This window comes from Alternaria infectoria, assembly GCF_024043175.1.
Source record: "Alternaria infectoria strain BMP 0036 chromosome Unknown scaffold_27, whole genome shotgun sequence".
Taxonomy (NCBI): domain Eukaryota; kingdom Fungi; phylum Ascomycota; class Dothideomycetes; order Pleosporales; family Pleosporaceae; genus Alternaria; species Alternaria infectoria.
Genome location: NW_026250716.1, coordinates 198,422 through 212,790, shown reverse-complemented (window position 1 = coordinate 212,790; position 14,369 = coordinate 198,422). Strand labels below are relative to the sequence as shown.

The 14,369-nt window shown below is 51.4% G+C and overlaps 3 protein-coding genes across 3 annotated transcripts; 2 read left to right on the top strand and 1 right to left on the bottom strand.

Annotated features, from left to right (window-relative positions):
* Positions 1 to 2,014: 2,014 nt before the first annotated feature.
* On the top strand, positions 2,015 to 2,416 carry J4E92_009793 (uncharacterized protein; the record flags this gene model as incomplete). The annotated part of the gene is made up of 1 exon (XM_051501135.1): positions 2,015 to 2,416. The coding sequence occupies one exon, from the start codon at positions 2,015 to 2,017 to the stop codon at positions 2,414 to 2,416; it is 402 nt and encodes a 133-aa protein (XP_051348685.1).
* A 1,135-nt stretch (positions 2,417 to 3,551) lies between these two features.
* On the bottom strand, positions 3,552 to 5,083 carry J4E92_009792 (uncharacterized protein; the record flags this gene model as incomplete). The annotated part of the gene is made up of 3 exons (XM_051501134.1): positions 3,552 to 4,210; positions 4,271 to 4,316; positions 4,376 to 5,083. 3 exons carry the CDS (start codon positions 5,081 to 5,083, stop codon positions 3,552 to 3,554), a joined length of 1,413 nt encoding a protein of 470 aa, XP_051348684.1.
* Positions 5,084 to 13,310: 8,227 nt separating this feature from the next.
* On the top strand, positions 13,311 to 14,322 carry J4E92_009791 (uncharacterized protein; the record flags this gene model as incomplete). Its single annotated transcript, XM_051501133.1, has 4 exons — positions 13,311 to 13,535; positions 13,743 to 13,870; positions 14,005 to 14,149; positions 14,260 to 14,322. The coding sequence occupies 4 exons, from the start codon at positions 13,311 to 13,313 to the stop codon at positions 14,320 to 14,322; spliced, it is 561 nt and encodes a 186-aa protein (XP_051348683.1).
* Between the last annotated feature and the right edge of the window lie 47 nt (positions 14,323 to 14,369).

Genomic DNA, 14,369 nt, shown 5'->3' with positions numbered 1-14,369 from the left:
GCTTTTGTTACATGAAGACGAGAGCGAGCATGAAGATGAAGGAGATTAAAGCCTAGATCCCGCAGGCCCAGATTCTCTAGGGGCAGATACGGAAACAGCTACAGGGGTTTTCTAAGCACTCTTCTGTGGAGACCCTAGTTTTGAGGACGAAGAGACTATGAAGGACTACCTGTTGAGTAGTGAACGGGCACCTGTGCGACATGATATACGAGATTGACTTGTTAGTCGCGCTCGCGACATGTATGATGAGCTTGATTGTTAGGATACAGCTATGTACAAAAGAACTACTGAAGAACTGTGGCATGAGCTTGCTCGATTTACGCATGGTTGCTTGGCTGATGACTCGAGAGGAGGTTGCGACGCTTGGCCCTTTGTCGAAGTTGTTAAAATTGGTGGCCCCTTTGCCCTGAGCGAGCACATTGTCATCGCCGACACGCCGGGTCGGAATGACTTGAATCGACTTGCGCGTGCCAGCGTGGACGACTACCTACCGTCTTGTTCGTCCGTCATAATAGCGTGCAACATTACTCGCATCATATCTGACGACAGCCTCCCCAATCAGATTGAGAAGATCCAGCATCACCGTCCCGTGACAGTAGTCGCTACATTCTCCGAGGTACGAGGAATCGATCTATCGGGACGCTCTTGCTGACTCCAAGATAGGACGTCGGCTCGATTCCCAGCAGGCACACTAAGCTCAGCCCAGGCGAGAAGCATACGTATATGAGGCTTCACGAGAAACTCAAACAGCTTGAGAACGAAGAGTTGAGCTCTTCCGCCGCTGAAGCTATACTACGCAACCAGTTGAAGCAAAAACATATCAAGAAAGCGTACGTGTAGTGCCTGAGGATTCGAGCAATAATGATACTGATTGGAACATAGCATTGCGCAATTGCTTGCTGAGGAACGCAGCCGGCGCGTGAAGGAAAGGCTTATGGCAGAAACACGGGGCAAAGGCCGTCCTCACGCAGTGTTTTGTGTGTCCGCTTTCGACTATCAGCGTAACATTAGGGGGATTGCTGCTCACGATTCCGCCCTTCTTCCTCTCAGCCCCAAGGATACGGAGATACCTGCATTGAAGCAACATCTTATCTCGTTATGCTCGCCCATGCGAGTAGAAGAGCTAGTCCGCTATGTGGGCGCAACATTGCCAGGTCTTATGCTTAGCATGCAGATAGGGATTAACAAACAAACCGATGTGTTCTAAATTAAAATCGAAGGTAGAGTCGAAAATCTAAGTAGTGTAAGTGGTTTAGAGTGCTACGAAAGCCAAACTAATACTGTCCCAGACATGTGTAAAGAAGGTCCATTAATGCATCGACGATGTATTCAGGGATTGAATCGAAAAGCCCTTACTAGTCACCTTGCGTACGCGGCTACCTGCATTTATCGAACGTGCTAAGGAACTGTGCGAAGTGTGGCTTTAGGTGGGATTTAAAAATATCTTAGAGATACGTGCTAACGCTTATAGTGGCATCATAATACGCACAAAACATTTGTCGGCAACCTAGGTAATAGACACCTTCTTATCTATAGAAAGTTCGACTGATGGCGTTTAAGGCAATTACAAAAAGCCTAGAAAGGGCAAGCCTAGTTAGAACTATCAGTTGCTCGAGCAGCACCGCATGAGCCTCAACCCGATTTTTCAGAACATCCATGAAGCTCTATGGAATAGTATCGAACCAGTGAAACGAGAAATTCTGTCAGCAATGGGGAAGCTAGCCGAGGACATTCGCAGTGAGTTGCCTTTACGAAACTTGACTCCCTAGCTAACGATATGAAGAGCAGTATGCAGAGTCTAGACCTGCTGAGCTGAACCTACTCCTCAACAGCATCTACATGAAATTTGCACCTGTTACCACGATAAAAACCAAGTGCATTACCAATCTGAGAACGTTCATCGAGTAGGTACTCGGCGAGCGGACGCCCCACTTCTTTTGCTGACTTCGACCGTAGGAAGCAGAGATTACGCTGTCTTACTGACACTGACGATATCTCCTACTTCGGGTACGCCATGATCGATGTATACAACAAGAGCAAAGCGACCAGGCGAGGAAACAAAAAGGAGGAGACACGAAAGGTCATGCAACATAGAACGTTCAAGAGACTGCTTCGCGACGAAGATACAACGCCATACCACGCGATTTGTGTAAAACTGACAAAAGCCATCGACTGTCAAAAGCAGGTCATCAAGGAGTACTTGGAGGAGAAGATTGAGTCGTTGTTCCAGGCCATCGGTAATGATCTGAAGCGATTGGGAGTGGAGCAGGCGAGCCTGGACCACAGCGAAGACCGCGAGGTTCGTGGGTCGATTGGCAGGACGCTTTCGAAGGCGAAGGAAGATCTTGGGACGATTGAGGCGTTGTTGAAGGAGAGCGGCGTTGATTGGGATGGTATCAAGGATCAGTTGACGTGACGATCTTTGTATGAACATGCATTAGATGTCTAACATCGGGTAATGAGATTCTATTGCTTTAGTTTTGTTGATATTCTTCCTCTCTAAAGTCAACTTCTGTATACTCACCGCACAAATCTACCTCCTATCGCGTCTGACAGTAAAGAATGTACCTAGACACTCTGATCTTCTACTCGCAAACCTATTAACTAACAGGAATTGAACATCGTGTATGGGTCATGCTGCTCGTGTTTGGTCAGGTTTGCGTCTGCGCTGTTTCTTCGAGGATGCGCCAAGTATCCCCCGCGGGGATAGTGTGGCGTACTGGGGAGATGGTGTGGCGCGTGCTGAAGAGACAGTGTGGCGCATTGCATTCAGATCATCACGAGACGAGCGCGCAAACAAGAAGATACATCATGGTCTGAAGCGACAGCTCCGTTTCGCAAACAGGAAAATACGAGTCCGAGCTGTTACTTTCGTGTTAGAAAAAAGAAAAAAGACAGCGGCACGCATGCTCCTATTTCGGGGCGGACTAGACCACGCTAGCCAGTAGCGCTAACACCTCCCTGCATCAGCCACCCAGTTCTCCCAACCATCCCATCTCTCCGACATCGACATGACACACGCCTACGCATGCGCGCTCGACTCGTATGTGGAGACGACAGATGCTACCTGGCCATGATAAAGTTCCGGCCCTGGGACCCGCTGTCAGGGTCTGGCTGCGCACGCTGCGCTACGGCAAGACACCCAGACCAATCGACCGCCGATGCGAATGTGAGGCTGTCACTTGGCGGCGGGATCCACCGCTACTTCTTTGCTACGTATGATGTGCTGGCGTCTGATTCAGATACCAGGTTTTCAGGGACTGGAGAGATGCATGCAGTGTGGCTTGCGGCTAGCAGGCTCTTCAGATGTTGAGTTGAGTATCCTGGTTGCTGTAACGAAGGCACTATGGAGACGAGATGCAATAGCGAGACTAGCGAGTTTGGTCTGCGTCTACTTTCCGCGCTATACCAATTCGCATGTTATGCGCGAATGCGGTCGCGATCTATCTGCATTTGCAGTTACATGCTCTTCATTCGTAATCTAACGACATCCAGCTGCTCACCAAGGCCTACCTAGGTAACCAACACAACAAGCCAGCAAGACAACCCCATCACAACTCCCGCTCAAACTCATGGCTCTGCAACATCGTCTCCCCCCGCCCATCTATACTAACCCTATGCAACCTCCCAACGTTCTTCCCCAAATCCAGCTCTACCAAACTATCCTTCCTCTGCCCTCTCCTCATCCGGGACGCAGAACCCGTCATCTCCTGATCCACAATCTCCGTATCATCAGGCATAACCTCATCCTGCGGTACATCTTCAATGCGAAACAAGAGCTGGTATGCCGGCGCATCGTCCGGGCGACTGGGATCCTTTGTATCCCGGAAAATCGTAATACTGGGAATATGTTTTAACCCCAATTCCGCCTTGTGTTGGAGCAGCATAAACGCTTTATTTGCGCCGACGGGTGTGCCTAGGAGTGCGAGATACTCCTCACTGGAATCGTCTACTTGGACACCTGGCCATTCCGGTACCTCTTTATAGCCCTTGCTTACGAGAATCCGGTTGACGACGGGTACGGTTTCGGCGTTGATGATGTTGCTACCGAACCAGTATTTTAGGTTTTTGGGGTTGGGGTTGCGCAGCCAGAAGGCGGCCATGATGTCGGAGGCTTGGCGGAGGAGAGGGAGTTGGTCCGCTGGGAAGCCTTCGGCGTAAGTATCCATGGCGGCGGGCCAGGGGGCGAGGAAGTTGTGGCCGTAGATTGCTTGAGAGTGACGTTAGTGGGTGGCGGTGGTGAGTGAAGATGGGTGGAAGGATGTCTTACCTCCTTGTTCAGCATTAAAAGCGAAGCGGTAGTAAGCTCCAGTGGCCTACGTATAGTCAGCCAAACTGTCAATGTTCGGCGTATCTCTCTTCCTAGAATACTCACGCCATACTCTTTGTCGTCGTCGTCGTCAGGGAAGTAAGTCTGCATGTCTACCGGGAGCTCATAACCATCATCATCCACCGCGTCCTCTTCCATATGCTCGATAGAGTAACACTTGTTCTTGCCACCAAATTCCACCGGCTTGGTATCCAATCCGAGTTCATTCAGCGCAGCCTCTATTCTGTTGTTTATCTCTAAGTTTGCGAAGTCGTCCGAAAAGTCGCAGTTGATTTCCGGGTCATAGTAGGCTTCGTGCCAGTACCAATCCCTTAGCTCGGCTGGATGCATGTCAGTGTCAATGGCTGCGTAAGGATGATGATGGAATGGATAGAACCTGCCTTCAAGCGTTCCCTTCCACTGGCTTGCCGCTGATGGCGGATTGCGATCCAGGTAGTTGGGCCAGTTTCGGCCGGCGACCTCGTCTGGCATTTCCATGAGGCAATGCAGCCAATTGCCTTTCTTCTTGTACTTGTCCCAGCTGGCATCGTTCGCGTATTCGGTGGGGTCGAAGTCCACAGCAGTCTGGACTAGATTCGGCTCGGAGGCGGAGGCTTTGTCGTTGGTAGATGGGATGCTCACTGCGCTATCGCGACGATCTAGAAGGCCTGGTGTGAAAGCTGTGGAGTTGGAGGAGCCGAAGGGGACTTCGGCATGCTTGCTGTAGACCAGTGGTACACATATCACGGTAAGAAGTAGTGTAGCAATCTTCATGGCTGAAGTGACACACGGATTTCGTTTCTCGGGGTATGGGTGTGAATTTGGTTGAGCATTGCATTACTCCAAGCGAGAGAAGTCAGGAGTAAACACACCAAGCGCTTCGTCATAGTCTTGAGTGCGCCTAAACAAGTGGATACAAGTGTTGATAAGAAGGCATACGCGGCGAGTGGCAACTGTTCAAGGGCGTGGAGTGTGGAGTGAATGCACGCTCTGAAGGCGTCATCAAACTTGCTCAACCCTATAGCTAACCACCGCCGTCCTACCGCCCGTATCAAAACTGACCTCATGCAATCTTTGCACATCATCTCTTGCGTCCACCTCCTCTGTCACACTATTGCTTCTCTTAACTACCTCCCCTGACCTACTTTCCTGTTCACATTTTCAGGAGAAGGATGTACGCGAGTATTGCGCTGATAGATGAGTCTGCTGTACTGTCAAAGGGAAGCATCCTCGTATACCAGGGTATTGAGAGTTTCTAGTCTGGCAGAGGCGAGAGGAAATCGAATCTCTGCTTGTTGCGTGGAGATACATGTATTAGTGGTGTGAGAACAGGAACAGCGACGAACCTACCAACCAAAACAGTCGTATCTTCCGAATCCGCACCAACACGTACATCAAGCCATTCTCGCGATCATGCCATCCACCACCGCCCCTCCTCCTCCCCCACCCACCCAGGATGGTGTCCACTCTTGGAGTATTGTGGAGAGTGGAAACGCCAAACGGTACTTCGATGAGAGCGCTACAGACGAGACCCGCGAGACCCGCGATGCTTTGGAACAACCTCATGAACTTAGTATCTTGACGTTGATCAAGTTATAAGTCTCCCGGTTCCGCACATGATCGGGGTTGAACTTGACAGCGAGCGGTGGGTGCGCGTGGCGGCTAGTTTCGGGACAAGATTGACAGTGAAAGTACGCGCACCAAGTGTATTACGTAATTAGCAAACATTAAACAAGGCGGGCTTTGAGAGGCAGCAGATGCAGTACTTCACGCACTCTCCAGAGACCACACGCCCACTTGACCTAGCCTACGACTTGACATCGCCATATTTCTCCCCTGAATGTCAACGGAGCCATGGTCTAACCTACTCATGTTCTACAGGCGCTACGTCCATCCAGGTATAGGGCAACAAGCGCTTGAAACAGAAGGAATGCAAGACTAAAGAAAGAGGACGGAACGAAAGGAGATTCGACATGTACCAGAGGTTGCGGGAGCAGCGAACCATTGACCAAAATTGACGAAGAAGACGAATATAACTTCTCGACTCAATAGCCGCCAACTCCCAGTAACATTCCACGGCGACATGGTCGACTCGCCCTGCAATATCTCCATATAGCCCTCCTTTCCTCCCGATGCCTACGTCCTTTCCACATATCAACCCACCCTTACCATTAAAACGCACGCTTACCAACACCATAAGGCTGAGTACCACATCGCCGCCTCAAGCATTCCAGAACAATGTTGGTCAGACCGGCTCATCTCACGCGCCTGTCTACCCGGCGCCTTGGTTTACGGGATGCCGGTCGCACAGTACTGCATGCTTGCTTTTACCCGAAGCACGCCGAACCAAAAATAAGCAAGCAAGCAAGTTACGTTACTCAGCGCGATGGCGCTGTATCATGGATGTGCGCGCGCGTCGCGGGAACACATGTTCGACCATTCTTAGGTGTGCCGGAGTGAGCGCGCTGACTGTGCAGTGGAAAGGTTGGGTTACTAAGGGTGGGGATGAGTGGTGATGCAGGAGAGATAAGAGCGACCGTCGCCTCTACCACGCATGCTACACATGTTCGGCCATGCTAGGTGTACCGATGTTCGCGTGCTGACTGTGTTGCGGAGTCGAGCAAGGCTTGTGGTATGTTGCGCGCGTGAGACGGGCCGTAGTCTGCTTGGTGTATGGATGGGCCGCGCGGAGCGTCGCGGAACGTCTGTATCAGCGCAACAGCTGAGGTCAGTCGTTGGTGTTGAGCAGCAAACCGGAAGAGCTACGTGCAGTAATGGTGACCGCTTCATGTCATCATGGAATGGTAGTTTGACCAGTAAAGCTCGCTCACTAGGCGGTGGTGTGAGCCAATCCTGAATATTGGTACCGCGAGGGAGATGCCGTATTTGGTGCCATGCCCATGTCTATCGAGAACCCGAGTCCTGGGTTCATGCCACATGGAAGGCGTAATCGTACGAATGCAGTAGCTCTGCCGTAAACCTGCAACCGGTGCAATTGGGCTGACTTGACCGGGAGAATGGGGAATAAGGAAAGCTGCCGACAAGATGATTGGGGACGCGACGGGTAACGCATGCAGCCAAAAACCATCGCAATTGGAACGCCATTTCCATCCAAAGTACAAAGAGGGAGTTATTCGAAACTAGAGTTTGGCGTTACTGGGAGGCTGCAGCCGGCGCATTCTTTTGGGACATCGGAGGAACAAGAAAGTGTATCGATAGTGGCAGGTTATCCATCGTGTTCCGGAAGCGTACATGTGCATCGCGCATGTGGAACGGCATCGTGTGTCTGAGAAGAGCTGATGTCACTGAAATTTTCCTAGTGTGCATCGAGGAACTCTGTTGCAGTCGATACAAACCTGAGGAAGGTTTCTCTTTGTGCAGCGTACGTTGAACCTACCTGGTAGTGCTGACTGCACACGTGGACATGTCGGCGAAGAGCAGAGGAACTGGTGTTCGGCAGCTCCAGTCAGCCTCGGATGCTAGCATATTGGAGGGCAGCCAGATGACGCACGAGGCCTGGCGTAGCGAGCTTCAAGACGGCGCACAAGAGTACCGGAGCAGCGGAATGATGCGAAAAGGTACATACTTCCGGATCGACGGCGGAAATTTTTCTGGTGCGACAATCATTGAGTCGCGAGAAATGTCGCGGGGCTGGCACGCGGAATTGCTCAGGGAACACGATCGGGGGAGAGGCGGCCTCGGACTGTGTAGCCCAAAGAGTAGTGATTTGGGCGCCAGCGCAAGGAGATCATCAGGGACGAGTGATGGGCTACGTGGATGTGAAGTCATCCTTGTTGATCGCTTTCACGCTGGCGTCCGGGGAGCTCTGCGACAAATCCGAGATGAAGCAGGTCTTGCAGCAGTGACCTCGCAATAACCCGGCGCAACGTCTTGCCTGCTTGGACGTTCAAAGGTAGTTCCTACGTTACACTGTAAGGCCCGAATAGAGCTGCGTGAAACGCTATGAAATGCGACGCTCGAAAGCTGAATTGCCTTGTGTAGATGGCTCCGCCGGCTAATGGTACCGAATCCCCAGCCAGTACCTGTCAACATGACAGCTAGTGCGACGGTGCTCATGGAACTCTCCTTCTGCAGCAGCGCAAAGTTCGTGCAGCGCACAGTTGGCTTTGAGTCGGCATGAATGCGCTGGTACATCGGCGAAGCGGCTCGCGGGCCCTCTTCCAGTAGTCAGGCGAAGGTCCACACAGAGCAGAATTCCACGTGTAGACAGGGTTCTCTTTGTACGCGATGATCCTTTTGGAGATGACAACCCTTGCTTCGCTTCTCATCGCTGGGACTGGCACGCAGATTGCAGTAGCGCGCTCAAAGAGGAAGTGCCAAAAGCCGTTCCAGGACCCACTTTCCCTGCTCCCCGCAAGGTCTAACTCACGATCACAATTTCGACAAAGTTTTCTGTGGAGAAATCCGTCAAACACCTGTCAAATTGCAAGGCGGTCGGAATTGACAGCGATGCTGCCAGTAAAACGTCGGTGGCTTGGACGGACGTTGAGAAGAAGATGACCTGACGGAGTTCAGACCCTGTCGATGTGTGACGACGCTGCACTGGTTATCTGATGATGGCTGTGAATCACGATCGCGAGGATAGAGTTGAGCGAGCATGGACTGAAGATCGCGAACGCTGTTTGAGCCCTCAACGCTCCCGCACTGATAGGCGTGAGGCTATGGCAGCCCAACGTACGACGGGCGCAGGTATCAGCGGAAGACAGCGATCTCTCAGTACAGTACACAAGACGGTATGAGCAAACACGCTGGTCGAGCGCGCAGGCGGTGTCGCGTGGCTTTCGGCATGTCTCTGCGTGAGGCTAGTGGATAAGGACGGGATGCCCTTGTCGCGCGTCTCAGCCTGATTGTGAAGCACACGACCCCTGTCGATACCCAGGACGGCGAATCAGGGTTGGTGCTGCTTGCGAATTATATTATTGGACTGGCATAACGGCTGCATTGTGGCAAATGTGTTTACGATGGACGGCGGGCTGTAATACGGAGGAATCCCAAGGGGGAAAGAGCGATGTCATCGTTCCTTCCGTGCCAGAAACAATTCGTCATGGCGACGGCTGGGCTCCGTGGTGGGTGAGAGAGTGCGTCAACGAGGCTGCGACGTGTAAGTTTTTTGGAGAAGCAAGCGATTGTGCGCGAAACCTTGCTGGTCATGATCCCGGGACGTCGAACGCATGCAGCATCCGTGTGCTTGGAGGCGCGGAAGGCTTGCAGTGATCCGCGAATGCGACGTGTCTGAGAACGACCGGCGGCCAAATTTCTTGGTCGTGAATAAGTGCGCATTCTGTGTCAGTTTGTCTGCGATGATCAGGGACAGCCTGGGAGTGAGGGCGACTCAGCGGGCGATTCATTCTTCCTTCCAGAGGCTTTCCAGAACAAACCGCAGGCGAGATTTTCGTGGCGCCGGGCCCACTCACCGCAAGCCGGGCAACGCTCTCATTACGGCACCTGGCGATGCTGCTGGCGAATTGCTTTGGCGGCCGTGGTCTTGTAGGCTCGCGCTCGAATTTGAAGTCTTATCGCGAGGGACTTTAGATGTATACGTTAGTAGGTTAGTAAGTTAATAATAGTAGTTTGCTAAAGCTATTTATTAAAATAATTATCTCTATATTTAACTATAGTAGCTAAGATAACTTTATAATAAATACGTAATAAGTTAATTTAATAAGTCTTATAATAGCTTATATAGAACTAAAGTTAAAGCTTAAAGTACTTATAAAAGAGCGCCTTCTACTACTATTCTCTTCTTTTTTTTATTATAATTATAAGTAATTAAAACTCTTAAGACTCTCTTTATAATTAATAGTAAATTTAGTATTTTATTATTTCTTTAGTAGAAATAGACACGCTTAGCTCTCTAAATTCTACTTAATTACTCTAAAGTAAACTTATTAGCTACACTAATACTTTAATAAAAGCTATTTTTAATATTAAGATTATTAGTAAATAAATATATAACTACCTTAAGCTTATAAGTAAAGTAAAAATAAGTATACTACTACTATAGAACCTTAGTAATAGTATATAACTTATTTAGGTATATAAGTACACACTAACGTTTACTATAGCTCTAGCTCTAGGCTAAACGTATTAGGTAGATAAAATCTACGTACTTAAAGCCTTACTTAAGAAGCTAGGCTTAAGGCTATAGCTTACACCTTATAAGAGGCTAATTCTAAAAGACCTATATAAATATAAGAAGAAAATAGTAAATTAAGTTATTACTAGCTTTAGCTTATAGTACGCGTAGAGGTAGAACTAGTAAAAATAGTAGTAATAGAGCTTTATAATAGAATTAGGTTAGTAACTTTTATAGTGCTTTTCTATTTAAGTAGGTAGTAGCGTTGTAGAATTATAGGATAGAAAAAACTACTTCTAAACTAGCGCCTTAGCAAATAGGACATGGATTACGTTGATACATTGAGGTGGCGGCCGTGGTGCAGAGGCATAGTTGTTTGCACGCCGCACATGTGATGGTGGTGCTGGGCTGCGGCGAGGGCAGCTCCTTCCTCATCGCCACGCACGCGAGGGTTGGTTGAGGCAGGAGCAGCCCATCCCACGTGGCGCAACCCCGTCACAAGCAACGACGGGGAAGCAAAGGCTCCAAGACACCTACGGTTTATCAAACCACAAAAGCAAGCTCCTATGAACATGTCCCGTCAAACATCAGCCGCCACGGTCAAAGGCAAGTGCACTGCGATCCCGACAGCCAGTAACCCGGTTGGCTGGGAGGCATGGAGGGCAGACAGGGCTGCGAGAGAGGTGATTCAGCATAGGCAGTGGACCGGCCGGGGAAGGACATCCGGAAGTCTGTGTGGCGTCTCTGAACCTTCTCTTCTTGCTTCTGGCGCAGTCCAACAAACGCGGCACGAGTCGACGCCGCCGGTCAAAGCAGCGAGACGGGAGCGCTGACACTGTCTCATCTAAGCCGCCGTGTCTGGAAGCGCGCGGCGACAGACATGGCAAATGCGATAGGGCCGCGAGCCCAAGTGAGAGCGCTGGGAGACGCGCCTGACAATCGCCTCCATGGTACGCCATGTTACGCCATGTTACGGTGCAAAGGCACTGAAGCAGTCAGCACAAGCACACCCTTCGCAGGCTGGCACCCCAGTGAAGCCGTTGGCATGGCTCTCGTTAGCGCCTGCAGGTACGGCTTTCTAGCGCGGCACTATTCAAGGGGGATAACCAGCTTGGTGGTAACAGTGCGCAGATCACCCTGGCTCCTGATGATGGCAAGGGAGCCTACCTTGAAACAGGCCGAAAGACCCGTCGCTCCCGATGCGCAATGTAGTCAGGGCTTTTGCTCTGAAAAGCACTGTCTCTCATTTCATTTGTCTCGCCGACAGCCAAGACCACCTTTGGCAAGTCAGTAACAGGCCCCCTTATTCTAGCCGCGAATATAGAAGCTTCAGGGCGCCCTTCGTTTACTGCCATCATCATCTTCACTCCCTTCAAACTACCCACACTCATTCCACCCCTCCCCACTCCCCAGTCACTGCTAGCCAGTCCACGGGTACACGACACTATCTAATAAAGCTCGCCCACCGCCGCGCCGCTCACTCTTTGTATCGCCTTTACACGAACGAACGCCGACTACCACACTCACTTCTCGTCCTCACAAAAAATATTCGCACAGGCCAGGTGTTCAGCCCGGCACCTCTCACAAAACGCATTCCTCAATTGGTACGTCCTGCATTCACCGAGTCTATATTTGACTTTCTTGTGCAACATCATGCTGACTTATAAACCAGAGAACACACTCGTCAACAACATGATCTTCAGAGAGTCAGAGTCCAACAACATGGGTCGCGGAGCCTACGACACCACTGGCACCCCCAAGCCTCCTCCACCACCGCCCAAATAAGATGCGTCATTACCTCTCGACGGAGCATTGCTTTTTTCGCCTGCCGCCATTGCCAGCTTTCTTGCAATGCCATGACACTGGCAAGCGACTTGTTCCGTTGGGACTAAAGGGATCCATCCCACGCCTCGTAAGTCGCAGACACGTCGCACCCTGCATGAACACGTCAACTAACAATGACTCAGTCCCGCGTACAGCACATTTCCAGCGCATTCACCGCGCCGATTTCTGGGTCTACGGCGCATCTTCTTCCACGGAGCCTCTTGGGAATTACGCACTTTAATCATCAGCGACCATTTCGATTCTTCAGCGACCTAATACCCCTGCGACTTCGGCTTCCGGCGTTATCAAGCGACTCTCATCGCACAGCCTCCTCACTCTCTTGCGTCACACGTTCAGCGACATTCCCTTACGGCAAAAAAGTTCTTTTCATCGGCGTTCTTATAGACGGTTGGGCCCAGGCATAGATACCAAAAACGGACCTTCATTTCTTTCTTTCGGACAGCGCACTGGGGTAGATTGATCGTCGCCAGCCTTCACTGGCACGCATGGCACGAGTTGTATTGTACTATAGCGCGTTGGAGTGGTCGAATCGGCGACCACGACTCAACGGATTTGTTTTCTTTAGACGGCTCCTCATGAACGACATGCATGGGCCGCTCTCCCCATAGCTTTGGACATTAGACTGAGCGCCTGGGCCATTGTACTTGTGTCTCGCGACTCAACTGGCTGAAGTTTAGACTAATCAACATCTACTATTATCAAATTCACCTCCCCGATGATGACATTGCCTGTGCTGTGATGGCTTTCACCCACGCCCATGGTACTCCCGTGTCACATGTGGCGCTGCGGATCTCCGTCGCGGGTACATCGATAGGCCTTAGCGATCCGCATGCAGCGGAATCGAGCGGCGACCCTGGTTCGTGCGACCTGGTGGGTGTTTTGCCAGACGTTGCGGGCGCTGGACTGGGTAGCTTCAAAGCTTGGCGGGCAGAGTGGAGACATGGCACTGCACCCCACGAATACGGCGCGCCGAATTGCAACCTCACCACAGCTCCACCACCAACCCAGCCGTCTCTTTGCAGCTAGATACTCTTCCGTACACGAGTCTCATCACCCACCATGGCCAACATTAACTGGCGGACCATCAACATCGACGCCTTGGACCCCGACAGCCCCGCCAACTTCGACCTAAGCTCCCTCGCTCCCGCCGTTGCGCCTGTCTCGACGGCCGATGTCCAGACCAACGCCCAGTCAATACGGCAACTGCTACGGGGTGGTGACAATGAGGGCGCCCTCCAGAGTGCCTTGGAGAACCCCCCATATGGCGCAGACGACAAGGGAAAGGTACGTTGCGCCTCTGCATAGCTCAGACAGCTCTAGAAGCTCCAGAGACACCTCAGAGACACGACACTCCCAGTCCAGCGGTTTGGATGTCTCTCCAGATATAGGCACCTGGTCACATCACCACCGCGTCTCTGGACTTGGGCTACCGACGACCAGGTCGGCGACATTGCACCACCCAGGACCAAGCTGACATGTCCACCACCACAGGAAGTCCACCTTTCGGTCGTCATCGAGATCCTACAATCCATACGCCAGTCAGACATGTCACCAATGCTCAGCCGGATATATGGTGCACCAGGTGGAACCGAAGCATTGGACGTCCTGATGAAGTACATGTACGTCCACCGTCTCGTTTGGGTCTCTCACAAGCCTCACCGCCCACCGACCTCTACTGGCCATCGTGCCTCCCCGCATCACCACGCGCCACCGTCGTACATCCAGAAACATAGACTAACGAAAGTACTCGCAGTTACAAAGGCATGGCACAGGGAGCACCGTCAGGCACCAAGCGCGACATCACCCCCCAACCGACCGGCTTCTCGCAGATTCATACTCGTGGCGGCGGCGAGGGTGGCGGCCAAGCCATGAGCGTACTGCTCAGCTGGCATGAGAAGGTACGACCCCACGCACCTTCCTCGTTATTTGAAACTTCCCGCCCACCGGGTCACATCCCACGCTCTCCCACACCACATCTATTTTTTGTTTCGTCACTAACACACCTCAGCTTGTGGAGATAGCAGGCCCAGGTTCCATTTCTAGGGTTATGAGCGATCGCCGGACAGTTTGAAGTCGTGCTCGCAATTGCAACCACGGCGAAGCGTCATTTCCAAATAA